Source organism: Crocodylus siamensis, chromosome 4 (assembly GCF_052110815.1).
Source record: "Crocodylus siamensis isolate JL-2025a chromosome 4, ASM5211081v1, whole genome shotgun sequence".
Taxonomy (NCBI): Eukaryota; Metazoa; Chordata; order Crocodylia; family Crocodylidae; genus Crocodylus; species Crocodylus siamensis.
Window position 1 is genome coordinate 224,233,051 of NC_143398.1, and position 26,121 is coordinate 224,259,171.

General features: G+C 45.4%; 1 protein-coding gene and 1 long non-coding RNA gene across 3 annotated transcripts in view; one reads left to right on the plus strand and one right to left on the minus strand.

Moving 5' to 3' along the window:
* Positions 1 to 1,487: 1,487 nt before the first annotated feature.
* LOC149867615 (uncharacterized) lies at positions 1,488 to 13,076 on the minus strand. Its single transcript, XR_016442096.1, has 5 exons — positions 13,015 to 13,076; positions 9,723 to 9,872; positions 8,097 to 8,180; positions 6,998 to 7,025; positions 1,488 to 2,993 (listed from the first exon to the last, which is right to left on the minus strand). It is a non-coding gene; the product is annotated as an uncharacterized LOC149867615 (long non-coding RNA).
* A 43-nt stretch (positions 13,077 to 13,119) lies between these two features.
* ZEB2 (zinc finger E-box binding homeobox 2) overlaps positions 13,120 to 26,121 on the plus strand; it is a 134,632-nt gene continuing 121,630 nt past the window's right edge. Inside the window, exons 1-2 of one of the 2 annotated variants that reach the window (XM_090045813.1) lie at positions 13,120 to 13,352; positions 15,685 to 15,822. In XM_090045813.1, the coding sequence (XP_089901939.1) occupies positions 15,750 to 15,822 (73 nt within the window). In that variant the 5' untranslated portion in view covers positions 13,120 to 13,352; positions 15,685 to 15,749. Of the gene's footprint in view, positions 13,353 to 15,684; positions 15,823 to 15,904; positions 16,040 to 26,121 lie in introns of those variants that run through there. The other variant, XM_090045815.1, reaches the window with a different exon arrangement.

Sequence of the window (26,121 nt, forward strand, 5' to 3'; positions counted from 1 at the left end):
GCTGTAGGTTGAGTTACTGAGGATTGATACAGTGCACTGTAAATATGAAAAAAAATCAATCCCTAAATAATCTGGAGTCAGCAGACTGATTCTAAATGCAACCAACATGGGGGGGTTAAAAAGAATCAGCAAAAGATTTTATATTTTTAAGATAAACAAGCTGCTAACCATTTTTCAAAGAATGAAACATGAAGAAAGAGTGTGGAGCAGTGATACATGCAAGATGACAACTCCAGGTCCTTGCAGAAGGATGAAGACTCTGCATCATCTTATTAGCAAGTGTTTGAAATCTTCATGATGATGCAGTGGAAGTGTTGGTGGATCTTACTGACTCCAAACAAAACATAAAAGCAATTGGTCCCCTTTTGACCAAAGAACAAGTGATTTGGCTAGAGATAACTCTAGGTCAGTGATTCTCAACAGGGTACTTCAGCAGCCGATCGGGGGGGGACAGGAAGCACAGTGGAAGATTGATCAGGGAGGAAAAAGCAGAACAGCAGATTAGGCAGGGAGCACAGTAGGGAAGAAGAAAGCAGAGCAACAGACTGGGCAAGGAGCAAAAACCAGAGCAGCAAATCAAGCAGAGAAAGGGGATGAGAGTGGCACTTAGAGACAGCACAGGGCTAATTTGTGGCACGCATAATGAAAAGGTTGATGCCCTCCAACCCCCCCACTTTCAAGAACGCCACCAGGGCAGTACTAGGTGTGTGAACACCTACACGATTCACAAGATAAACCCAGAGATCTTAAATAGGAATCTACAGTGTTAAAAACATTATGACTGGCTGTGGTCTTTCTGAGTTCTTTGCAACAGAAGAATTGCTCTATTTTTCTGTAGTCAAGAAATGACAGAGCTAAGAGCTGGCATTTTCCAAGGAGCGCCTTGAGTCTTACAAGTTTGAGAACCACAACTCTAAGCACTCTGAAACTTGGGGAGCAAGTGTAGGCAGTAGTGCATGTTGTGTTATTGCAAACGCTACAAATAAGGTCTAGCCCCAGGAATGGGTGTTCAGAGTGTGTGTACAGATTCTGTACATGGCAGAGCTGGGGCTCCACCGACTTACTTTTTGCTTGCTGAAACTGTCATGTATTATTATAACAAAATGTTCTTCTATACTTTATAGCATATCTGAGCACTTCAAGGAGAGGTGGAAAGGACTGAGGCACTCTTTCTACCTCTTATTAAACAAATATCTTAACAACTCCTAACATGTTGATTTTAAAAAGGCAGTCTGGGGATTGTAGAATGCTTTTCTTTTGATCAAGCTGTTTGGTAGGTAAGGAGAATAAAATGTTGTATACTTGATATCTGACTATAATTCTCAGAAGTATCGGTACTTTGCATGCATACTTAGAGGAATGGGAGAGTTTAAAATGAAGAATAAGCTGGTCAGCTTTACCAGCAGAAGCTGATTTGTAAATAACAAAATTGTAGGATTTACTCTTTTTGATGCATTGCACTTTTATTAAAAGAAAATCCCCTGGAAACCACTGTAAATGGCATGAAACATATAATTAGACTTAGCTTTTCTCATATTCTGTTTATTTGAATACTCAATATAACTTAAATGGTGATTCCAATAACAACTGATTTCATAGAAATGCCTGATAAGAGATGGAAAACATCATAAATATTTGTTGTCATTATCTGTGCACCTCCCTTCTCAGCTCCTAGTACCCAAAAGAAGCTGTCTTCTCCTCTGTAAAAATCAATATCATCTTCAACAACATACCACTCCCACTCCCACCATTCATCTCACTAGCCAGGTCTTCATCCCCTGAGTCTAACACCAACCTCTCTGACTCTCTATCATATTTTCAGTCGAGAAAAGCATCACATTCTTCAGTCATATTCCTTCTCACCTTGCTTCTTACTTCCTAAACTCTATCCCATGAATTAAGCAGCAAGTAAACCTTCACTGCCCACTGATCCGCTACCTAATGTCAAGAGCTGCCGTTGTTTCTTCTCAATAGCTCTCTCTCTCTTCATCGCTCATCATAATCTCATCTACAGTCTGCCTTTTTTGGTAAGATATTTGTATGCAAAAGAAAAATATGTCTTTAAGTAAAAATAAATGACTGTTTCTCTATAGCTAGAATGAGTATTTAATTCAGTATTGGTGAAAGATACTGAATAAACAGATGTGAAAGAAACATCCTGAGCTGATGTACTAAACATGAGAGACTATCCATACGGCCAGTTCCACTATCTTTTTTTGTTTGTTTGTTTCTTCATTTGGAGGAGTGGGGGGTTGCTCTCAAAGTCACAGCTCCTGGAGTCAGTAGACCATATAAGAACCTCATTTTTATTTTATTTTTAAAGAAAGCAACTTTTACTCCTTTCCACTGCAGGGAAAAGCCTGAAAAATATTGTCTAAGTGCACCCCGAGACTGCAACATTTGAGATACAAAAAAAATCAGCTTTATTTTGTCCTTATTGTTTAGTCGAGGTTGTGATTTCTGGGATGTCCGAGATTTTAAAGGTGGTGTGTGGATCCTGGAGTACTTCAGTTGCCCCTTCTTTCACCTCAGCATCTTCAGCCAAATGTGGTAGGCCTCCCTGCTGAAACTGGAAATTTAAAAGAAACAGACAATGGCAGTCTCCTGCCTTAACACTGTCCTTCGGCCACACAAGCCCGTTGCCAATCGGAAGAGAGTGCTCTCAACACAAATGCTACATCGGACAGTTAAAAAAATCGCCTTACACTGGCTGCCAAGCAAATTCTAGCAACAGAGAATGTGCCAGAGATGAGGCTGGGGCAAGGAGAGATGTATCAGGGTGCGATCATAGTGTAGGGTGCTAGTGCCCGATCAGCACTACCATAACTTGAACCATCTGCCTAAATTATACTGGAGGCTAACCATCAGAATAAGATCAGGAAAGTAAAAGCTATCTTTAGTCCTTTTCTCCTTGGGATGAGTCTGGCTGGAGATGAAGCATACGGCGTCTATATTCCTTTACACCTGTGTTTCTTCTCGCTCACATTTCCACGCTGGCCACAACAGAGAAAGAGAAATATATCAACATATGAGCTATCAATGGAATCAAGTCTAAATTTTAAAAACGAATAAAAATAGTCATTTTCAGAGGGTTTCTGGTTGAAGGATGCTTGTCAGAGTGCAAGAAAAAAGGAGCAGTTGTTCTGACACAGCAGTTTTGACATTCTTGTCAGTGATTTAAAGCAAGAGAGTTGATATGCATTAAAAGCAGTAGTAAGGTTGGAAAATAGTTTGGATGCAGCAATGTTTAAGTGATGCACCCAGCAGTGTTGGTCTGAGTGTACATAAATGGAACAGTATTTCTGTGTTCAAATGATAATTGTAAAAACAATGGCATCTTTAACACATAAGATCCACCCCCACCCCCCGCAACCTCACTTCCCCCCATAGAATAAAGGACACAGAGAGACTGATTATTTCTGGAGAAACAGTCTCATGACAAACATTGAGAGCTAGAGTGAGAAGGAGAATTAAGCAAAAATTTTCCTGAAAAAACAGTTTTCTTAGAGCTCTAATGGCCCAGTGTCTAAATAAGATTTGGGCTTTGGAGAAGGGCCACCTGGCTGAGTCTCAGTACAGAGACAAGCCTGAGGTAACATTGGTAAGTTTGGGGAAACAAGCATAAGAACTGGCAAGGCTTCTATTAACACCCAGGCCAAGAGAATGTGCCTACCATTTTGAATAGAGATGTGCAACTAAAAAGTCTTTTAGCCCTTTGACTGTTCCTTAATGCTCAGGTAGTGCTTTGTAGTTGGGAGGACTGTTCTCTTTGGTGGAATGTGCGTCTAAATAGAGTTATCCTTCCCTTTTTCAGAAGATTAGATGGTGATGGAAACTTTTCATCATGACAATTTTGGAGAAAAAGGGCATTTCTACAAAATTAAACATTTCATTTTTCAAGTATTGTGGTTTTTCATTGAAGGGGAAGGCTATATCCCCAAACCTACCACCCATGCTAGTGAGGGAAGTAGGCATCTGGTGGGCAAGGACCAGAAGTCCCAACTGGGCTCTTATGGTCCAAAAAGAGGATCAGGTCCAGAGCAGAACAGAAGTAGCAAGCCGATTCAAACTAGATTCCCGGAAGCATGGTTTAGTCAAGGCCTCACTTACTCTACAGTTCTGCAGGCACAGAATTTGTCTTGCTCAAAACTGAACTCCAGAATCTCAAACTTTATTCTTTTAAATGAGTTTTCTAGCCCTCAACTCATAAGTGCAAGGGGGAAAAAACAACTTGCGTAATATAAAGAATCAAAGACTCCCTGGTGGGTCTACATTTGAAAATAATTTGACACAAACTCCAGCACAGTTCATGCCAGAGTTTATTACTCCTAGGTGCAGCATTTACATGTGCACCTAGGACCACAGCATGTTGTTCCGGGGCAAAGTAGCCCTCGCTGGCAGACGGCCCCATGGGTCAGTCAGCCTGCCAGCCCAGGGCTGGTCTGACCTGGCTCAACGTGCTACAGAGGAGCTAGCTGGGGCACAAGGGTGCTACAGCGTGGGGCTAGCCGGCATGCATTGCGGAGGAGTAAATAACTACGCCATTGGATAGTACGTGTGTTGGGCAGCACTATCCTACAGTGGAGTTAATTAGTTGACTCCAACCTAAGAGCACCATACGCGTAGACTCGGATGCTTTACTGCAAAGCTAATAAGTCAGCTCGGCAGTAAACGTCCCAAGTAGATGCACCCCCTGAATCCAACTCTAATGCTTAACTTCTCAGAGGTTCTTAGGCTCTCAATAGCCTACACCATCAATTGGGTGCAAATTATGTCTCTTGTTTTTCACAAGCAGAAAACCCTGGCTTAGTCTCCTAGCTTCTAGAGAGGGTCCACAGTTTAGGAATTTGAGGAGCAGGTAGCACCTGCCTCACCAGGAATCAGTTCCTAGCTCTGATCAAATCCCAGATTTCCCTCTTAATTTCACTCCTGCCTAATTTAGGTGCTTCCTGATCATGTTGTTTCTAAGGTGCCAAATTTACTTCACGCACTATATGGAGAGCTTGGGCATCTAACTAAGGGCTGAGGATTCCACTAAGGAAGAAGCCTAGGAATGTGGTGTTGCAAATCCTGAATACCTTTAAGGATCTAGCCCTTAAGTGCTTCTTTTGGGAAACGAGATAATGAAAAGGTGGACGAGTCTAGCTTTGGCTTTTGCTTTCAATTGTTAAAATCAGCTTTACTCAGCTCCAGGGAGACTATTTAAACTTCCCTGTAGCTTCAGGACACCTGCAATTCCTAAAAGAGGAAAGTCTAAATCATAATGATTTTAGTGCAAATAGCTGCAACTCTGAAAGCCAAAGCAAATTGAAGTTCTTGGCACTGAACTCGAAGGTTGCCCCTTCCTGCTGCACGTCTTGCTCAAGTTTACCACTCTGCTAGTACAAATTCAACCCCCAGCAAAAAAAAAATCTGTTATCACTCAGCGTATGCAACTGCTAAACATCCCATTCAATATAACTTCAGCCTGTTCTGAGAACTACATTTCAGTTTCTTTATACAGTATCTCTGTCAGATATTACCAGTAAGATTAACATAGTCTATATAATATATTTCCACCATAAAAATTATTATATAGACAATTGTACTTTTTACTGCAAAGTAGGAAAAAATAATGCCTTTAAGTTTCACTCTCCAGATGTTACAAAGGAAATGTTACATCTCCTTTATAGTTGCTTAGGGTCATTTCTATCATGCAATACATCCCAGCACTTTCATTTTGATGTAATTTCTTCAACCTACAATTTATAAAATACTATTACATCTCTTTAAGGTATTTCTAAAGCATCATTCCAAGTATCACAACTAGAAACCAACATTCCATGCTTAAAATCCCTGCTGTACCTGCATCTGAGCGTTACATTTAAATGCAACACTAAATACTATTTTTTTAATTCTTTCTTGACCACAGTAATCAATAAGATAAATTCAGAGAGGGTATAAGCAGATGCTGTGTCCACAGAAATCTAAGTCATACATAAACAGGGAGGTGGGGGGGGTGCTTTAATTAGCAAGCCGCCCTAATTAAAAGCACCCAGTTGTCACGTGTATCAGCATCCCCACACTAAAAAAATGGCAGCGGGGCACTCTGAACTACAGCTCAGTCGACAAGCTTCAGTTCAAAGTGCCCCGTCGCCATTTTTCAGAGCAGGGACGCTGATACACGTGACATTGGAGACTGGTGGAGGGCATTCATTTCCATGCTCCAGCAAAGTCAATTGATTGAGCTGGCTCCAATGCACTGGATTTACACCCTGCATGTGGGCAAGTGCCCATAGATACTGTAATAATGAAAAGTCAAAGAGACACAACCTGGCCCTTTTATTCTTTTTTAAACCTTGTTGGTACTTGTTTTGACTTGCTGCTCCTTCCTTCTTTCTGTTCCTTGTGAGGGTGAGTGTGAACTGTGTTCCTTTTACATAGCAACTGAAAGCCAAGGCACTACACATTACACAACACCATTGTTTGCACCTATTTTTTGAACAACTTACAACCGATACATAGCTTATGACATTGCTCATATCACTGCCAATTATAGACTAGGATTTTTTCGTAAGGCTTACAGTTTATGCCTGTAAACATACAGCAATTAATGATATCATCCAGTCCTTCTAGATATGTTCTTGAGACAATGAAAATAAAAGCAACATTTTGATGTTTTAAACACCTCAAATTAAAATTAGGTTTGGTCTTGTTATTAAAAATCATACAAGCAACAAACAGAACATTGCTTTTTTCTCTATGGTTTCCTCAGTCAAATAATCTGTGAATGTCAGGCAATTGAAAGTAAGGCATACATTGCAGCAAATATTACCACTGTGCTTAAGACAGCATGGCCTAAATGTATTCTTATCAAGCAGGCATGTGCTTTTCTATAAGCATATATATGGCATGTGCAGAATGCTGACAGCTTCATATCTAGATAAAAACTTATATTTCAATACAGGCACTTTCACAACTGCAAACAGAAAAAGTTTTACATTAGGATGTTACTTACTTCATGTCTTTGTCCTGGGAGAATGCAACTAACAAAAAAAAAAAAAACACATTTAAAGTCAGACATTAGATATGCAAATATGTGTTCAGATCAGAGATACGAAAATTATTCAAATGATTAATTATTCATCATAAAAATGTCAATTAATAATTCTGAAGCATAATAGGCATCTTTCTAATGCATCTTTATTTTCAGGCCTAAACACTGTTGAATCTGTGTTCAATTGCATTCTAACAAGTTTTTAAAAATTTAACAAAGTAAACAACAAACTATACACAAAAGTGAGCAGCGAATTTTAATAACCACCAACTCAGCCAAGAAATGTGCCCAAAGTTCAGCATCAATCCCACAAGAGTAGAAAGAACAACTACAGCTCATTATGCCAGACAACAAATCCTAAGCAAGCATCCTCACCCACCTACCTAAAATTGCATCATCCCACTCTCAAAGTCACTGTCTCTTCCTTATTTAGCAAGAGGAGCAGTTTGTATCCTGCAAAAGGTTGAACGCCAATTCTTCGCTATGGAGAGTCAGATATTGCAAGCATAAGTTAAGCAACACTAAGCTAGCTCACAAGTGATTTTATAAATGATAAAATTAACGAAAACATATGAGAAAGGTTTGCCTTCTGCATGGAAAAACTCCCAGCAGATCAAGTATTACAGGGATCAGCATATTAGAAATGCCTACAGATAGCAACATTAAAAAAAGGCAGGCAACTCTTGCCGTTGGTTCAGATCCTACCCAGCAGATGGGCCTAAAAACTGTGATTGCTGATTGCAGAAGTTTCTTCTGAAGTACCCCAGCAGCAAATAGGAGGCTATTCTCTGAAACCCCTGCTGCAGAAAAGGGAAAAGAGGCTTGGCTTTCCGTTAAGCTTTGGGATTTGCATGAAGGAGTGGGGACCCACTTGAGGCCTCAGAAGGTTGTGCAACTTCCTACTTATCTCCTCACCCGAGAAACCACTCCAACATGGCTCCTTTGCTCATCCCCTTACTCCCACAGGTGGCTGCACAAAAAAGCCCATCCTCTTACTTATGGGGAACCTACCTTAGCCTGATCAGTTGAGATTTCTGCTTGAAAATAAACTGGGACCTACCGAGATCTCACAGTTGCCAGCAGCATTGCCCCATTGTATTCCTCTCTCCACTTCTGCCCTCCAGTGCTCAGCAGTAACCCAGTTCTACAGTGAGGGATGACAGCAGATAGAAGGGAAGCTAAATGTTCATGTTTGGCCACTAATTCAGTACATCACACTTAGTTCCTCATATTCAGACCCTGTCCAGACTAGAGGGGAAAAAATCCATATTTTAAAGGCATCGGCTAAGATGTTTTTAATCACCGGTGCAGTAAAGGCTTAACACCTTTCAAGAACATGTAAGATATGCCCCTGGGGTCCTCCATGACCAGGGCTTTTTCGAAGTCTAACTAGTGTTATTTAAAACATGTTCCTGTGTTTTAAAATGCTAGCTATTTTTCTCAGTCCACAGGTGGCCTGGGAGAGCTAATTACGCATGGAGGTGCTTGATTACAGGTATCTTAATATGCAAATTGTCCCTCTAATTCCCCTCCCCTTATTTTCCAAACAGCCATAAAGTTTGCACAACAAGCCAACCGATGGGGATGCACATGCAGCAACAGCGGAGATCACACCTTTGCTACTTGTGACTAAAACTAAATTCATGAGATGAAAATGAAAACCCCTTGGCAGTAGCACAAATGAAATCCTCTCTGCAGCCCAGCCTATCCGTTCTGGGGTGGGTCACAGAGAATTCAAGGCAAAAAAAAGAGGGAGAGAGAGCCTTGCTTTTCCAAATGACTTGTCCTTTGTTGCGGCAAAAAGCGAGAGAGATTCTCCTGCCATCCTCTGCCTCAAGTTTCCCATAAAGACATTATTGATGGAAATTTCGGAGTAAGGCAAAAGTCCTCCAGGGCCTAGCTAACCCACACCCGACTGCACCTCCCTAAGATGAACCCTGGTGCTGAGCGATCCCCAGCGCCCATCCCAGCCCTGCTGCGGGCTCGCCGCCCTCCCACCGCCCCGATGGGCTCTGCCCGGCTCCCCTGGGCGACCCCCGCTCCCAGCCCCTTTCACATGCTAATGCGCCCTTAGCAACCCCTCGGCCGGCAGCCCCCTGCTCCCACCCCACGACCGGAAGCGGGGGGACGAGCTCACGTGATTAGAAAGTAGGTGGTGGTGGCGGAGGGGGAAGCCCCCGGGCAGGGGCGGGGCAGGGGTCTGCACCTCACGTGTGATGGGTGCAGTTGACAAAGGGGGAAGCAGCAGCAGGAGCAGCCCGCGGGCCCCGAAGTCCCCTCTCCCGGGGAAGTGGCGGCCCCGCAGAGCCGGGTGTGAGCCGCGCCTTGCCCGGGGGCTCGGGCTGCGCTCGCTCCTGGTGCTGGGGGAGAAAAGCCTCTTCGCCAAGTTGCAGCCAGCGCGAAGGAGACTGTCGGGGGGCGGGAGCCGGGGGTGGGGGTTAATCGAATTGCAGTCTGCGTTCAGCACTTGTGACAGAGTCAGAGGGCCGCCTGGCCAGCAACACCCCAATAAAGGCAGTATCTAGAGACTATCATTATTTCCATATTTTAAAGCAGCAGCCCGCCCATTATTAGTTCAGTGCAGGGCAGGAAATCAGCGCATGGGCTAAGGTTAAATTCCAGCTCAGAAAGGCTTGAGTGATTGCTAAATGTTTGTGTCTTGTGGCCAAAATAAAGAAATAATTACCCTTCTACACCACGCTAAAATAATGTCTGAGAGAGGCTGAAGGGCTGTGCCAGTCCAGCGATGAGCAGAGCATTTTATCTGGAGGATGCATCTCTGCTGGGGTGCTTTTAGGAGTTGCAGAAATTGTCAGCTTGAAGGGTGAAGGAGAGCCTACAAAATTATGAACAGAGATTATTTGACGATACAAAAGTATTCCCTAAAGCCCAGGAGCATCGTCCTGCGGTCTGATTGCCCTCTGTGCTCCTTTCAAAGCTTCTTTTAAATAGAAATAGATACACACACACACACACATACATGTTTAATTATAAAACATCGATCGCAGTATTACTGCAGGTTAGGCTGCATCCTCTCTTAATCCTCCCACCGACCCTCCTATTTTATAATCTGGAAGTGCATGAATAATATGTAAGGCGTTTGTAATGGGATTAATTTATTTTAAGAACTTGTTTTCCATGCAGAACGTGGGTGACTGGAAATCGGACGACTCAGTAATTGGCATTCACTTGTTTTTTTATCATATGCATCTAAATTCAGTTTAGCTCTTTAAGAAATTGCCAGCCAGCCCTTGATTTATAGGCAGTGTCTTGTGGATCTGAGAGGATCTAATTCAAATTAATAATACTTTGAATCTGATTTCAGGATATTTGCCCAGTGCCATATATTTCATTAAGATATTATCGCTCTCCTATATAGCTCTGTATCTCTGCCTTGATCTAGCTGTAGGTATAGCGAGATACAGCTAGATCGCACGTAATGCAGGCAAATAATTTTGACATTCAGTACAGAGTTGTGCCAAAAGTTTGACCACAAGTCGTCCAGCTTCCCCCTTCTCCTCCACCACCACCACCCCACAGGAGGGCAACAGACCCTTTCCTCTCACTAGCCTAATTACTGAGTTCGTTTCTATCAGTTCATCAGAGTTTTAAATGAATACATAACTGGCAGCTCTTAAGAAACCCACTCTTTAATATTTATAACGAGGCTTGCAGACGATGCAAGAAGAGAAATGTTTCATTAGCTCTTTGATTAGGTCGCTTGCACTTGTTCCCCCCCCTCCCCTCCCCTCCCACAAGATTTCTGAAGTCCCTAGCCCTTAATTTGGACTGTGGACCTGACCTGAGAGAAAGGTGACCGGTGTGTTGAAAGAAACAGGTTAGTAAGCTCCTCTCGTAAAAGCTTGAAGACCTTCCTTACTCAGGGAATGACAACAGGGAAACAGCAGGAAAAACAAACTGAGCTGAGGATCTGATTGGAAAAGGGGAAAAAAATCTTGTGGCTATTGCTGTAATATCTGCCTGCACTAAAGAAATCTCAGGTTTCTGCTAACGCTATGCTTTTATTCATTAGTTGCATTGACAGTTACGGTCCCCAAATGTATCCAAATTGTACACTGCACCCAACTGCACCCTTCCATCCTTCTCCCCCAAAATGTGTATGATCCGGCGGTTGCCAGAACAAGCAAACTCAGATTAGATTTATTTAAAAGAAATGCCAGAGGAGATTTATTAGAAGATAAAAATAATCATCAAGCCTTAGTGGAGCTGACGATTTTCAAATGCACGTTGGATTTGCATTCCTTGGCAATGTTTAATCATCACAAAGGTGTTCCCTGATCAGGAGCATTTTTGAGGGCAATTGCTAGTGACTATTGCTAGCATTCCAGTTCTTGCTGTAGGCACACATTTAATGCACAGTTCAAGAGCAGTTTATCTTAGCTTAATGTAAGTAAAAGTATAGTGTCGGATCAGTGTACCATTGTTTCAGTTTTCTTCAGGAGGGGGGAGAAAGGGCTGTAATAGATTTAACTGTCAAAGCAGGGGAATTGTTCCGGAGCCCACTAGTGCAGCCCTTTGGGCAGCTCCACGTTTACCTTCAGAAAGGATCATGTTAATATGCAGGATTGGACGTTTATCTTTGCACTGAGATTATTTAAAGCTCTTTTAGAGAAGGAAACGTATGTGGGGTCTGAGGGAAGCTGGGAAGGAACTGATCGAGGCTCAGAGTTTTTTCCCCCTTTCTCAGCTGAATGGCTTAGCTCAGCATCCACAATTTGGCTGCTTTGAGTTACTTCTGTATTAGTTCCCAATTATGTGCAGTGTAAACCAGCTTTTTGATTAACAAAACAGCAGAGCATTGGTTAAGAACACTTAAACTTCAAAAAAAAAAATCCCCCTGGGAAGTGGGCTCTGAATTGGTTAATAATGTGCAGTACTTGCTAAATTGCTGACTTCCAGATGTGGAAAATATCTTTCTTGTTTAGGACCTACGTAACCTGATTGGATTACGACAGAAGCGTCACATTGGAAGGCTTTTGAGTGATGATTTAATTAACCATACAGTAGAAAGCAGTATTCGCCAGGAAACCCCTTCCATATTTGCATAACCAATCCCTTCAGTGCAAAGGTGGAGTCTGTTCTTCTTTTTTTAAATTTTATATTAATTTTAATATGGAAAAGAGGTGAAAAACTTGTTACCCCTGGAAGTTCAACACCGCTCGCTCACTCCTTCTCTGCCTGTCTACCTGGCTCTCTCTCTCCCTCTCTCTCTCTCTCTCTCTCTCTCTATCTATCTACCTCTCTCTCTATCTATCGCCTTCCAAATGAGGGGAGTGAGACAGGAAAAATTCCCCTCTCTCTCCCTCTTCTCCCCCCCAATCTATATCTGTGAACAAAACAGAAAACAAGGTTCCTTCATCCCAGGAGAACAGCCCTTTCCCACAAGCTGGGTGAGCGTGGGAATAAAACCTGCCCAAGCAGCCCCAAATGACCAGGAGCCCAGTGGGCGCTGCTCAGCGCAACCCCAGCGCTTCGCCCCTGGCCCCCACTGGATGAGGTGGTCTCCTTCTCTGAAATCAGAGGGACAAAACTGAGGCAGGGAGAAAGACTTGGCGCTAGGATCCATGCGGAGAAAGCTGCCCCAGCCGCCCCGGCCGCAGGATCCGGCCCTCGGAGCGGGCTGGGTGGGAAGGAGCAGGGAGCTGGGCTGCAAGGCGCAGGATCGCTCCCTTTAACTTTCAGTTCCTTCGAGTTATCCAGTTCTGTGAATGGTGTTCACCGTTTTCCGCCTCGTATCCAGTAGGATTTAGTGAAGAGGATAATGATGCCAAAGACTTGATGGCTGGGGAGGGAGGGAGGAAAGGGAGCGGGGGGGGAGGGAGGGAGGGAAACAGAGCGGGAGGGAGGTGGAATTTCATTTCTTCCACTAAAGCGTTTGCGGAGACTTCAAGGTATAATCTATCCCAGATCCTTTCCCAGAGAGAAACTTGGCGATCACGTTTCCACATGATGCTCACGTTTGGTGCTCTTCAATTATCCCTCCCCACAAAGATAGGTGGCGTGTGTTTCAGGGTCTCTCCTCTCTCTCCTACAGAAAAGAAAAAGAAAAAAATGTCATTAGAAGAGGCGTAACACGTCAGCCCGTCCCCAGGTTTGTGTTTCCTGGAGTGGCAGAAAGAGATCAGTCCTAACCTGCCCAGCAGGAATAACGGTCCTTCCGACAACTCTTTTGCAAGGCTTTTTACCATTTCTCCAGGAGCTGCATCTCCCTGCACCTTTTCTCCTCCACTTCGCGGCTTCTTCATGCTTTTTCTCCTCCCCATTTCTGGCCAAAACTACAACCAAGACTTCGCAGGTAGGTTCAGGATTTAATTTCATTTTTCTTCTCTCCCCCCACCCCCACCCCCCCAGCCCTTCTGGGTGCCCTGTCTCCTGTGTGGTACGTGGATTTCGAGGCTGTGGGGGGGGGGTTTCTGCAGCTTGTTTGTAGCAGGGGAATCTCATTCTGGACTGAAAGCCAAAGTCACTTGGCATCAATTGCAAGAGGGGTTAGTTCTTCCATGGCAGACCCTGGGCTGCTGGTGTCCAGCACAGCCCACCTCCACCACCTGCCCGGCCAGGTACAAGAGGTGTCCTTTGCAAATCTGATACTGAAGTTCTTGAGCAAGGACAGGGATTTTATTCCCCTTTCCAAACAACAAAAAAATCCCTCCCTGCTCTTCTGGTTCAGGATCCACATACAGTCAGCTTAAAGTTTGCATGTACCTGTTAATGGCTTGCACACTCTGAGCAGGGCTGGACAGGAATTTTTTTTAGCTGGAGCCTGCTTTAGGACTCCCAGAAAAGCTGTGTGTTTCCCCAGGCAGAAAGTTTGCTGTTTTGTCTGCCTGGCAAGTTTCATTTCTTGATTTTATTTCGTGAGGCTGGCTGAAGAAACACCTTAGATTCTGGGATCCTAAAGAAAGAAGTGAAAGTAGGGACTGGAACTTAAAAGTCGTTTACCAAAAATGATATTAACAGTCATGTTCCTCTGGGAAGAAAGCCATTCTCCAACATCAGAAATTGCCAACTTTTCTTCCTGAGTGCTAAGGAGCAGGGCAGGCACTGAACTGCATTTCAGACAATTCACCATTGGTGCTTTTGCATTATTACGCCAGTTGCCGAGAAAAGCTGGCTTTTCTGAATTTGTTTCTCTCTCACCTACTTTCTTCTGCCTTGTCTCTCTGATGCTGCAGACGTTGCAAACTTCCCAGTCAGAAATAACTGTTCAGTATAAAGTTTATTGCACATTTTCTCAGTCTCTCCTTGCCTCTCACACCCCACTCCCCTGCACAGATCTGCCCCTGTACTTAGTCAATATGGATTCAGATTGCAGCAGAGTGAGTAAACAGGCTCATCTTGTGCTCCATCTCCATGTCCACACACGCTTACCTGTGCAGGGAATTGTTTTAGCCGACCTTGTTTTAGGACCAAGGGGCTCTGGAAGGAGAGCTGAGGCAAAATAAAAGGCGGAGGTAGCAGCCCAGTGAACTGGTCACTCTTGCTGGCTTTCTCTCTTCAAGTCAGAATGCAAAATAAAAGCTGAATCCACTCGGGTTCAGAAAAAAAGGTGGAGACAGGTAATCAGTTTCTAGGTTTTGTGCAAAGCTGAGGCTATAGGAGTAGACAATGGATGCTGAGGTTAGGCTGGATTTTGTTCAGAAGAGCAAGGGTTAATTGCCCTTGTTTTACAGTTTGCATCTGTTACATCTTTTATAGCCCCCTGTTTAAACTAATCCTCCAGTCAAAGCATCTTTAAAGCTACAGCATCTTCTTCAAGATGGACTGAGTTGCAGGAGCCTTGTGTCAGGCAAACCAAGTGCTCCTCCACTCTCCTTTTGACAGACTCTGTCTCGTTTGGAGCCTGTCTGTACACAGAAATAGGTACAAAAGTTTACAAGTCAGAGAGCCACTGGGAGCCTGAAAACCCTGACAGCACCAGTTTTGATTTCTGTTTCTTTTCTGGGGGGAAAAAAATGACACACTGAAGCTTTGTTTAACTTAAGGGGCAGGGGGGAAACCCTGCAATGAATATTGTCAAACTGACTAAAAAAAGTGACAGAGGTTTATAATTACACGACTCATTGTTAAGCAGTGAAAGAGGGGGATAGGAGTGAGGTCTCAATCCTGGGCTTTACCTCCACGAGGGGGGGGGAGGTCTGTTTCCCAGCTGCTCTTATCAGTTTGCTGAAGTGTACTTAAAAAATAATAATAACAACATTTCATATGAAAACGAGTCTCCGTGTCAAGCTAAAGTACTTTTAGGAGGAAATGTTCCGCCTAGCATTGAGTCAAGCAGCCTACTGTAAAAAGCCTGTGCATTCCCTCATACGGTCATGAGTTATGAGTCATTTTCTGAAGATGTAATTCTTGTCTCTCTCATCTCTGGTGCAACACACACCAAAAAAAAAAAAAAAAGAAAGAAAGAAAGAAAGAGAAAAAAAAGAGAAAGAAATACAAAAATCCAAACCTGGCCGGCTGGGGAGGGAGGGGGCTGAGCTGTGTCCTCGCCTCCCCCAGCGCGGCAAGTCCTCGCCCTGCGTGCGCCTGGGCTCTTTTTTGGGTGAATATTCGGGTTCCTTTGGCGCCCTGCATTTAAACGGGATATACCAATGCCCACATTGTTGCTGTGTTTGGTTGTTACATAGAGTCTGCGTGCTGCTGAATCAGGGAGTCGAGTCCATGCGAACTGCCATCTGATCCACTCTTATCAATGAAGCAGCAGATCATGGCGGATGGCCCCAGGTGTAAGAGGCGAAAACAGCCCAATCCAAGAAGGAAAAACGGTAAGAAAAACCCGAATCAAACTTTTCCTTTTGACTCCAGCGGAGAGAGGGGAGGGGAGGGGAGGTGGAGTGGGGGGTGGGGGGGACCCGGCAGCAGCAGCAGCAGCCGCAGCAGCCCTGGCTTGGCTGGCGATCGCCGTGTCTGTGGCGGAGGAGAGACCCGCCTGTTGTGTGTTTCTGGAGGGGAGCGAGAGAGTTCAAGGGAGTCCCGGGGAAAGTGAGTGTCACGGGCGCCGGGGCAGCCGAGCCCCCGGCCGGGCGCGATCGCGGGCGCCCCGCGCCGCCCGCCGCCGCCGCCGCGGCTCCCGCTGCCCGGGGAAGTGCGAGCAAGTGGGCAGCGTCCCGGGCCCGGGCTCGCGGGCTGGGCTCGGGCACGACCCGGCGCCGGGCCGGGGGCCTCAAACTTTCTTTGCCCGGGTGCCTGGCGAGAGCCAGCCCCGCTACGGAGCCGGCCGCTCCCGCAGGACCCGCCCGCTGCCGCGCTGCCCTTTGATCGCTCTCGGCGGCGGCACCGGCACCGGCTCCTCGCGGGCATGTGAGTCTCAGCCCCGCCGGAGACGCTTCGCGGCCGGGCCCGGGGCAGGGCAGGGCAGGGCAGGGCAGGAGCGGGCCGGGCGCGGGGCTTTGTGCGGGGGCTGCCCCGCGGGAGCGCAGCGGGGCCGGGCCGGGCCGGGCACGGCGGCGGGGGAGCCCACGGCGGGGCTTGGGCTCACGGCTCGAAAATGAAACTTCCTCCTGCCGGTGGCGAGGGACTCGCGGTGCCCGGCGTGGCCCCGGCCCCGGGCTCGGCCCCGGCGGGCGCGGGGGGACGTGCTGTGCTAGGCTGAGCTCACATTTGGCAGCTTGCACTGGTGGGTCCCTCTCCCTCTCCCTCTCCCCCCACAACCCCCCCCCCCCCCCGTTTCTTCCTTTCTTCTTTGGGTTGCGCGCTCCCTCCACCCACCCACCCGCGCCCGCCCCGCAGCCCCTGCCTGGCCCATCCCGGCCCCACTTTCAACAACTTTTCTGTCGAGCTGAGGAGGAATGAAGACATTTGTGGGAACCTGAACCCGCTCGCTCAGAGCTCCTCACGCTACTTTCAGCGGAGAGGTGGAGGTGGGGGTGGAAGGAGGGGGAAAAAACAAAGACAAGAAGAGCATGTTGATTAGAAACAAATGATCCCCCCCCAAAGGTTTTGTGTGTGTCTGTGTGTGCGTGTGTATGTGTGCGTGTGTGTGTCTGTGTGTGCGTGTGTGTGCGTGCGCGTCTTTCTTGTTGTGGTGGAGGTGTCGAGCCATATGGGGGAGTGATAGAGGAATTTTAGTCAGAAACTGTTCGTTATGTTACCCTGGCTTTTCCCTTTGTGTTGCCTTTGATCTGTTTGCTTGGCTTAGTCTTACCTAAAAAAACCCCCCAACTCCAATAATATATTCTGAGTAGCTTCCCAAGGATCCCTATATCTTTCCTCTTCTTTTTTTTAAGTCTTCCCCCCACCCTTTACTCCTGTGTCTGTCATTATTTAAGGTGGTCCTCACAGAGGAGACCTCCCCTTCCCCTCATCTCTGGGTAATTTAGTAGACATTAAAATTACACGTAATGTTTCCCTCTCCTCTCTTGTGTTTCCTCTGTTCTTTTTATTAAATGTTGGTTATTGATTTTCTAAAATCAATGTCTGTTGTGGGGCTTTTTTCCCCTTACAAGTATCTAAAGCACGTTGCTGATCAACTGGATAACAAAAGCTTTGTGTCAAGTAGCCTTTTTTCTTATGTTAAACAGTCATTTTTGAGAGAAAAGAGAATGAGATTTAAAGCAAGGCATCCAGAAGTGCTCTTTTGCAGTAAAGAATATTCTGAGTGTTTGGTTTTTTTTATTCTTCTCCTTTATCCTTCTTGGGGGTTTTCATACAAGATTATTAGTTCAGAGTATGAAACCTATCACATGTTCTCTGAGGAGGGGAGGCATCTGTGTGCTTGATATTTTCTTCACACCATTTGATCAGCAGAATAAAATAAAATAAAAATAACAAAAAGCTAGGCGGCTGTGTCTGTGGAAGAGATAATGAATGTGATGTGTGTACACCCAGCTGCACACAAATCTTTGGAAACACACATGGACCGGAATGGCATCTATATGCTGTTGCTCCATTGAAACTGTGTTTTCCTGTAGGTGCAAGAACTTAGGAAAGCCAGGACACTTGGGAGTAGAAAGTTTAATTGCGATTTTTAAGGGGAACCACTTAGAGATCCTACAAACTTCATGTGAAGTGTGTGCCTTGGTTGCACGAAGGGTCTAACTTCTCCCTTCCATGTCTTCCTCCAATCAATACAGGGGGGAAAATCATGTTGACTTTCTGTTTTCCCACTGTTTTTCTTTGTTCCATGATTTGTTTCTTTCATTCATTTCTGAGTCAGAAACGTCCTTGTTTTGAGAAGCAGGTAGACGAGGGATTTTTTTTTTCATTTTCTCTCTCTCGACAAGCACGTATCCAATGCCTTTCCCTTTGGGAATTGCCTAGGATTTATCTGAACTGAGTGGATTTTTCTTCTCTCCTGGATTCATGGAAAAGATGTCACTTCTGAGCTTGTGTCTTTGCTGATAACACTAAATATGATGATGCTTATCGAAATCATATAGAAATTCCTTGGAACCTCAATAGAATCCAAATAAAATAAAAAGGTGCCAGAAATAGATGGTCATCAAGGAAACTAGAGTGATAGAAACGTAACCAAATAGAAATTATAGAAGGGATCAGCATAGAATAAACCAGCTAAAGCCTGCGTGTGTGAGTGTGTGCGCGCGTGTGCGCGTGTGTGTGCGCGCAAGGATGGTCAGGACTCAGGATTAGATAACGATGCTGGATAAAATTACTACGAAGCTAAATAGGGGAGAAAAGGAAAGCCCAGGCTTGTACAAGATAACGGAATTGATCAGAGCTGCAAGAGGAGCCTGGGCAGTGGCAGGGAGACATGGGGGTTGGGGGTATATGAAAATAACTCATCGTGGGGGAAGTATCCTCGGGGGGGGGGAATCCGTGGAAAAGAAAAGCCTAAAAAGAAGAGACGAGGAGTTGGGGGTGGGGAAGGTGGGGAAATAGAAGAGCCCGCAGCCCAGGAATGTGTGTCGGTTTCAGGAAAGTTCAGTCAGATGATTCCCAGTCGCCTGACTCACTTGTAACACTTTCACTGAAGAAAGGAGTGGAGGCAGGAGACAGACCCAAAGCCCCTTCCTTCCTCCCCGGCCCTCTCGGCCCGCGCCCTCGTGGGGGACGGTGGCTCGTCCCCAGGCAGCCACGCTGCGGGAGCCCACGCAGCAGCACCGCTGCCAACTCCCAAAGTTTGGTGCTTGCTGCTGCTCTTGCCCCTGGTTGGAGCTGGAGCTGGGGATGCTGCCTCATCCTGCCTCCCTGCTGCACGCAGAGCCTTAGAAATAAGAGGAAGGGGTTTCATTCCTCATCACTCCTTCCTTCTCAGTCTCCAGGAGAGGAGACTAGATACAAACACGCTTTCCTTCAGACAAGCTCTCTCTGGCAGGGGCTGGGGGCAGAGTTGCCCCTTTTAAAAACAAAAATCTTTCAAGGGAAGGAGGAGAGGGGGGAGAGAAAAGTTGGATCTAATTTTCTCCAAAGTTTTAGTAAACAGCTCTCTTTGATTTCTTTGCCATTTCGCTTCCAGTTGTAAAGAGAAGGGAGAAAGTTCAATGTTTTCAAGGCGTCTGATCCGAAAGGGAATACAGACCAAAGAAGCAGACACAATTATTCCTGCTCAGAAACGTCTACCAAAAAAGACACGCACCCAGCTTCTCTTTAGAGATCCTGGGAAGGGAGAAGGGGGGGGGTGGAAATCGAATTCACTTTTTTTCATTTGATCAAGAAAAAAATCACAGTGGTGTCTCTACATGGTGGGAGGTAAGGTTTGTCTTCCCAGTGGGTGAAGTTAGGGGCGAGCTGGCCTCAGCTAGAAGACTAGCTAGAGACAAGGAGGCTGCTCCCAGTACATTTCAGGTGGCACAAGTTATAGCGGGCAGCTGGGAGCGTTGCTTTTCCTGGTTATCTTTACAAGAGTGAAAATCCGTTGCAAGTGGATTACTTTTAAAGTTGATTGGCTTATGGAGAGAATGTTTTACTACCTCCAAAAGTACCTGGACCGCTCTATATTTTAATATTCCGTCCCAAAGGCAAGTGGTCAAGATGTACTTGTTACATCTCACTGTACAGATTAATGTCTAGAGCAAGTTTTGACACAGAACAGAGGAGGCGGTTTTCTGTGTCAAGATTAATCTGTTTATTTTATTTTCGAGTTTGGGGGGAAAAGAGGGAATTTGGGTTTTAGTGACTGATTTAGTGTATGCTGTTCTTTAATTACTCTGACTGCTTTTGCATATATATTTTTCCCTATTGCACATAACTGACAAGGAAACTTTTTTTTTTTTTGAATTTCTAGTTTCTGTCAAATAAAAAAAAAGGACCATACGAATCAATATTTCTTTAAAAATGAGGAAACAGAGTTGAAAGTTCATTGTTAAATAAATATCTATGGTAAACTGCCCAAGGTAAAGAAAATATATGGGAGGCTGAGAAACAAGCTATAAAGCCAGGCTGAAAATATTCCCTAAAAAAATGTGTGTCTGCTCTTAAAGTGGGAAGAAGAGTCTTACTTCTTTTGCAGCAGCTCCACATTCGTTCCAAGAAATAGGAAATTCTTCGCCACACAGTTTTTGGCATCTGCATTATCCCAGTGCTTTTAAGGTGCATTTTCTCCTCTGTGAAAGAGAACTCTTTGTCCTTTTTTTCCAAGACCATGGCTTCCCAAGGTAGACACTATTTTGTGCCTGTCACATAGAAAGGGAGTGCAGGTTTGCAGTGCTCACAGACAATTGATTGTCTGCCCTAATGTGTTTCATTTACATGTTTATAACGTCAATAGTGCTGGGGTGTCCACTGTACCATTCATTCCAGCATTCCCACAAGGGTGCAATTGTCTGAATGGCCAAGTCAGACACCTTTTTGATTGCTCTTTAGTTGTCTTTTTAGAGTATGGAGAAAAAGGAGAGAAATCTGTGATGCAGAAACACTAGTTGAAAATATTTCAGAATTAAACGTCACCAGTAAATGAGATGGCAACATTAGGCAAACTACATATTTTAGCTCGGATTCTAAAGGTGTAAAAAAAGTCACGACAGAGAGGGTGGTTATTGCAACGTGACTAAATCTAGTCCTGGTGCTTAATTTTTTAGTCCTTTTTAATGATTTCTGGTTTTCATTTTCCTTTCAGCTCTGTAATCGCAACCACCTCCTAACTCTTTGTATGCTTAACTGTCATTTGTGATTTTCTTCTATATATTTACATATCTCTGTTTATGCCAACAGCCTCAGCTAACCACTTGGAAAATCTATTGAAAGACTATTTAGGCTGTGGGGAGTATAAACTTAAAAAAGTAAGATCCAAATATTTCTTCATCAAGCATTTTTAATGAAAAAAATTATGATGCTGACTAGACTTTCCTTGAAGCCTTTTAACTTAAAGAGCTGTGTACCAACTTCTGTCTTTGGCTACAGTCGTTCCCTGCTGTAAGCTATCAGCAAAGTGTTCCTAGGAGTTGCAAAGTCAATAAAAGATTACTTTGTAAGGTGTGCTGTATGTTTTTATATGTCACACTGTCTCTTATCCTTTAAGTTGCTTCTGAGGGAGGCGAGAAATGATGCCACATGTCTACGATTTCAGGTTTGAATACAAGCCTCGCATCTTCTTGAGTCCGATCAGTTGCTAGATATATATTATATAGCCATATATAATATATATGTATATATAAATAATTATATATACGCACACATGTATTGGCCATATCGTTGTAGTATATGTAGACAGTACATAGGGATGCACCCAGGGGAAAAGATGTCTCGTTTCAGACACGATCCTTCTCCCCTAAAATGATGATCCCAAATCCTACAGTTTTTCCAGGATTACCTAGTTAGTTCATCAGGGAAGAGGCCCCTAAGTCCTGTGCGTCCTGATGGGGTGGTAAACCTGGCGGGGGAGAGAGAAACTTTTTTCTTTAAATATAAATTTGTTGTGATTTTTTTTTTTAAATTGCCTTGTTGTGGGAATTTTTTCCTTTTTTTTCTTTTTCTTTTTCTTTCTTTTTCTTTTTCTTTTTTTTTTTTTTTTTTGCCTAACAGGGAAGACACACACAGTAGATGCACCGTTAGCTGAACCCCTGACACGGCGGTCTTTTGAATGCCTTAGGTATGATTTCACTTTCGCTCACATCAATGCTGACCTGAATGCCTTTCATATCTGATCCGCTGTGTCTCTCCCAGTAAACATCCCCTGAGGGGAGAACAAAGAAAGGAGCTCTTCTTCTTCTTAATCACAATTCAGCCCATTCACCGCCGGCAGGCTACATTTGCATTCTGCAACAGAAAGCCAAGATGAAAAGGAAAAAAAAGAGAGTGAGAAGAGGGGGGAAAAAAAAGCAGAAGGGTGGAGGCTGAGTAAAATAACTTAGGTGTTTGTAGCTGTTTGTTGGGCTTCCCCTAGTTACAAGCCTTATATAGATCCTGCTCTACCCAGCCTTGGCTCTCCTGACAGGCAGATAGTGTTACAAGATGGCATGCCTGTACTATTCATGGCCACTCGCACTAACACTTGAGGTAAAAAGTGTCAGAGAGGGATCAAATTCTACTCTGAGAAGTCTGCTATAGTTGGGGTCAGGTGTGTGTACTCTCCGCTCTTGACTGCTGCCTATTATTTTGTTTTAATTACTATTATTGTTGACTCACCATGACCTTGGGGAGCGGGCCTGGTTGGGGTGAGGCGGATCTTGTCCACACAGGCGAGGAGAGAGCAGCGCGGGGGGAGCCGGGGTGCGCAGTGGCCGGGGAGTGGGGCTGGCGTGTCTCCTCCCCGCCAGGGACACGGCGGGAGGAAAAGTGGCAGGTCTGGGGGAAGGAAAAAGCTTTCCCAGATTTGTGGCTGAAATGATGAGCACGTTTGCTGGCGGGGGGGGAATATCCTACTAACCCAAAGGAGCCAAACAAACAAACAAGCAAAACCCCAACGACATCACAAACTTCAAAGGGGAAATGTAATCTCTCTTGTAAGTTTGCGGAGCCAAGTTCTCTCGTGGTTCTCGTGTTCCGAGTCATGTCCATGAGTTTTCCCCAGCTTTGTCATTCGTCTGGTTGAGTCCGTCCCCCCCCTCCTTTTTTTTTTTTTTTTTTTTTTGCATTTCTTAATAAGACAGTCTTTAAAATGTGGGTAAAGGGTTTGGGGGGTTTTTTTGGTCAGGTTCACTTTTTCCACTAGGACAAGGCTTATTTCTAACGGGATCTTGCTTACTGGGGAGTGCTTGAGCCCTTTCAGGCAGAGCTGTCAACATTTCCCTGTGTTGTTTGTCTCCATTTGCAACATGTAAAAAGTAAGATGCAGTTGCTGGTACTGGAATAACCGGGGCAGTGCAGAAACCTTCAGTGACAAGTTTTCAACTACGCTATCTGCTGCCGACCAAACTGTCATTTTTTTTTTCCAGAAACCGCTTTTTAAGATACTAACAGGTTTTTTTTCCCATCAGCAAATAGATTAAATGTGCTAAAGCGACTCAGAGAAGAACAGTTTGGACAATATAAAGCGGGCAGGGATGTCTTATTTTTTTCTAGCTGCTCTGGCAGGTTTCACTCATAAGGAGCACACTAACCGAGATGTTACCAGTTGAACAGAAGCATGTGACACAGATTCCTGATTTTTTCCCAGAAGATTTACAGAATTTACAAAAAGAGATTATCTCTACACCTTCCACCCTCCTGCCCACCCCCATGACCCAAGCAATGGAGGATTTAGGCAGATTTACTTCAGTAAACACCTTTGGACACTTGGGGGAAAGTAGGAGTCTGTTTGCAAAAGCAGGCTTTTGTTAAGTGAGGTGCTGGGATAATGCTTTACCAAGCAGCTGTGATATTAACCTACCCAGTAATGCTAGAAAACTGTTTAACTCCTTATGTGCTCCACACTTGCAGTCATCAGATAAGACTCCTGCTCCCGGGGGGACTGTCTTTGAAGGCTCCAAGTTGGGATTGCTCCTAGACAGGTTTGCACAGCAGAGGTGCGGGGGCAGCCTGGCGTTTTTAAACACCCTAGAAGCTCTTCAGCCAATAACATACTTTTCCCCTCTGTAGCTGAATCATGTTGGGTCGATCCGTGGCTCCAGTTAGACAGCTCCACCAGCTCCACACGGACTTACCCTCAGTTAGGCAGAGAGAGACGTGTGTGCACAGGCACTTAGGTGCACGTCCCCCTGCAACCCAGGCTTTGGGAGCCTGCGAAGTGGGTAAGGCGGGCGAGGCGGCTTCATGACTCTGTTTCAAGCAGCAAAATAGCAAGAAGGCCACCAGCCTGAAAAGCTGAGCGAGTGCAGTTCGGATGGGAACATCAGCCTCATGCCAGAAGTGCTTCAGGCATTTGCTACACTTCTCTAAAGGCTTCTCTGCCTTCCGAGGAGAAGGAGTTAACACCAGGTTAGGTTTTGCTGGGCATGAAAATAACTTTCCAGGTGTTGCTTTTTTTGGTTTTAAATAAGATTGCCTTATTTAGGGGCTTTTTTCCCCCCCCTCAAAAAAAGTGTAGGTGTCAATGTTAGAGCAGCCACAAATGTGTGAGAAAGCAAAGGGTATGAGACGTGACAGAATTAAAGGTGTTTGCTATGTTGTTACCCGTGTGTCAAGCTGCAAGCTCCCTTTGTCACAGCCTCCTGGTGATTTGATAGTGCAGATCCACTTCCCTTCTAGGTGATACAGCAGTTTTGAACTGGGGGGTTTAATGCGGAGCACTCACTGCCATGGCAGGCTTCCTCCCGAAATGCATTTAATCACTGCCACCCTGCCCTGGCTCCAGCCTTAGATCAGGGTGCTCTGGCCTCAAATCCCAGGACAGCAGCAGCAGCATTACAGTCTCTGGCATGGAGTGTAGTTTGGCAGGAATGTCATCTGCCAAATCATCCCATAATTACGTTTTATGTTATTTGTATGAATGACCAAGCATGCAGTATTCCTTTTGAAATCAAAGGAAGGCTTAAAATGCGTTTTTGAATACTTTCAGACCATGGTCAGGTCACAGTTTGGGAGTTGAATTAAACTGATCTCATTTGTGATCTAATTGAGGTTGGCAACAACCTTCGCAGTAGCAATAACATACAAATACAAATCAAAGAGCGAAAAAATAAATAAATAAATAAAAAATCAGCAAATCAGATCTTTCGCTCGGAATCTGCCTAGGAGTTATTTGGTGACTGCCAACAGAGAAGTTAAACTTTGTCCTCTTTCTCAGCAGCAGTGCAAGCATTGCATATTTTTCGGGTCTTTGACAGGAAAGTTAGGGGAGCCACACACAAAAGAGAGAAATGAGCAATGCCTCATCGCGGACGTTGGGGAAGATACAAGCGTGACATAGCAACTAATTAAAAACACGTATGTTTCCAGTGGATCCAGTGCTGTAAAAGTGGAGGAGGAGGGAAGAGACTGAAGGGAGGAGGGGGAGAGGGAGAGGAGCTCAGTGTAAACAGGAGCTGTTGTTCCAGGGGGAACTCAAGGCAGATCCTATCTCTCCATCTCTCGCTGCGGATTCCGGGCACGGAGCTCGGGGTGATTTAGATTGTTGACAAATTTGGCCATTAGTGTCTTGAACTTGTGCTGCAGTGGGGAAGCCTCGAGTTGTTGAAGTTTTTTTGCCAGGCAAAGCGAGGCAGAAAGATTTAGAGACGACCCCCACCCCGAGACACACACACACACACACACACACTAAGATCCAGATCCAAATCCGGAGCTGATTAGGGATGTGCCCCAAGTTGGCCAGGTGCTTGGCGGCACGATCCGACTTCCCCCATCTCTGGAGAGCAGCGAGATGTTCAGAGAAGGGCTTTGGGCCAGCGCATTTTTTTAACCAATTATTTAAAGAGATACACATCCATACAGCCTGGGACTCTGGGCGATTTCGCGGGGTGGATTCTCCCGCCCTCCGCCGCCCCATCCCCGTCCCGGGCCCTGCCAGTGGTTTGCACCAGGGCCCTGGAGCTGCCGTCCCGGCTCCGTCTAGTCCCGAGCCCAGCGCTGCTGCCGGCGGCGCGGGGCTGCGCGGGCCGCGGGGAAGGGGAAGGGGCGTCGCCGGCTGCGTCCCCGGGACGTGCCCACCTGGCGCCGGGCGGGGCCGGGCCGGGCGGGGCCGGGGGCACAGCAGCCCCTCGTGGCCGGGGCGCCGCTTGAGAAGAGCAGATGCAAGATGAAGAGATCAGAGCATCTCCCGTCTGCGCCCCCCCGCTTCCCTAACAAGTGGG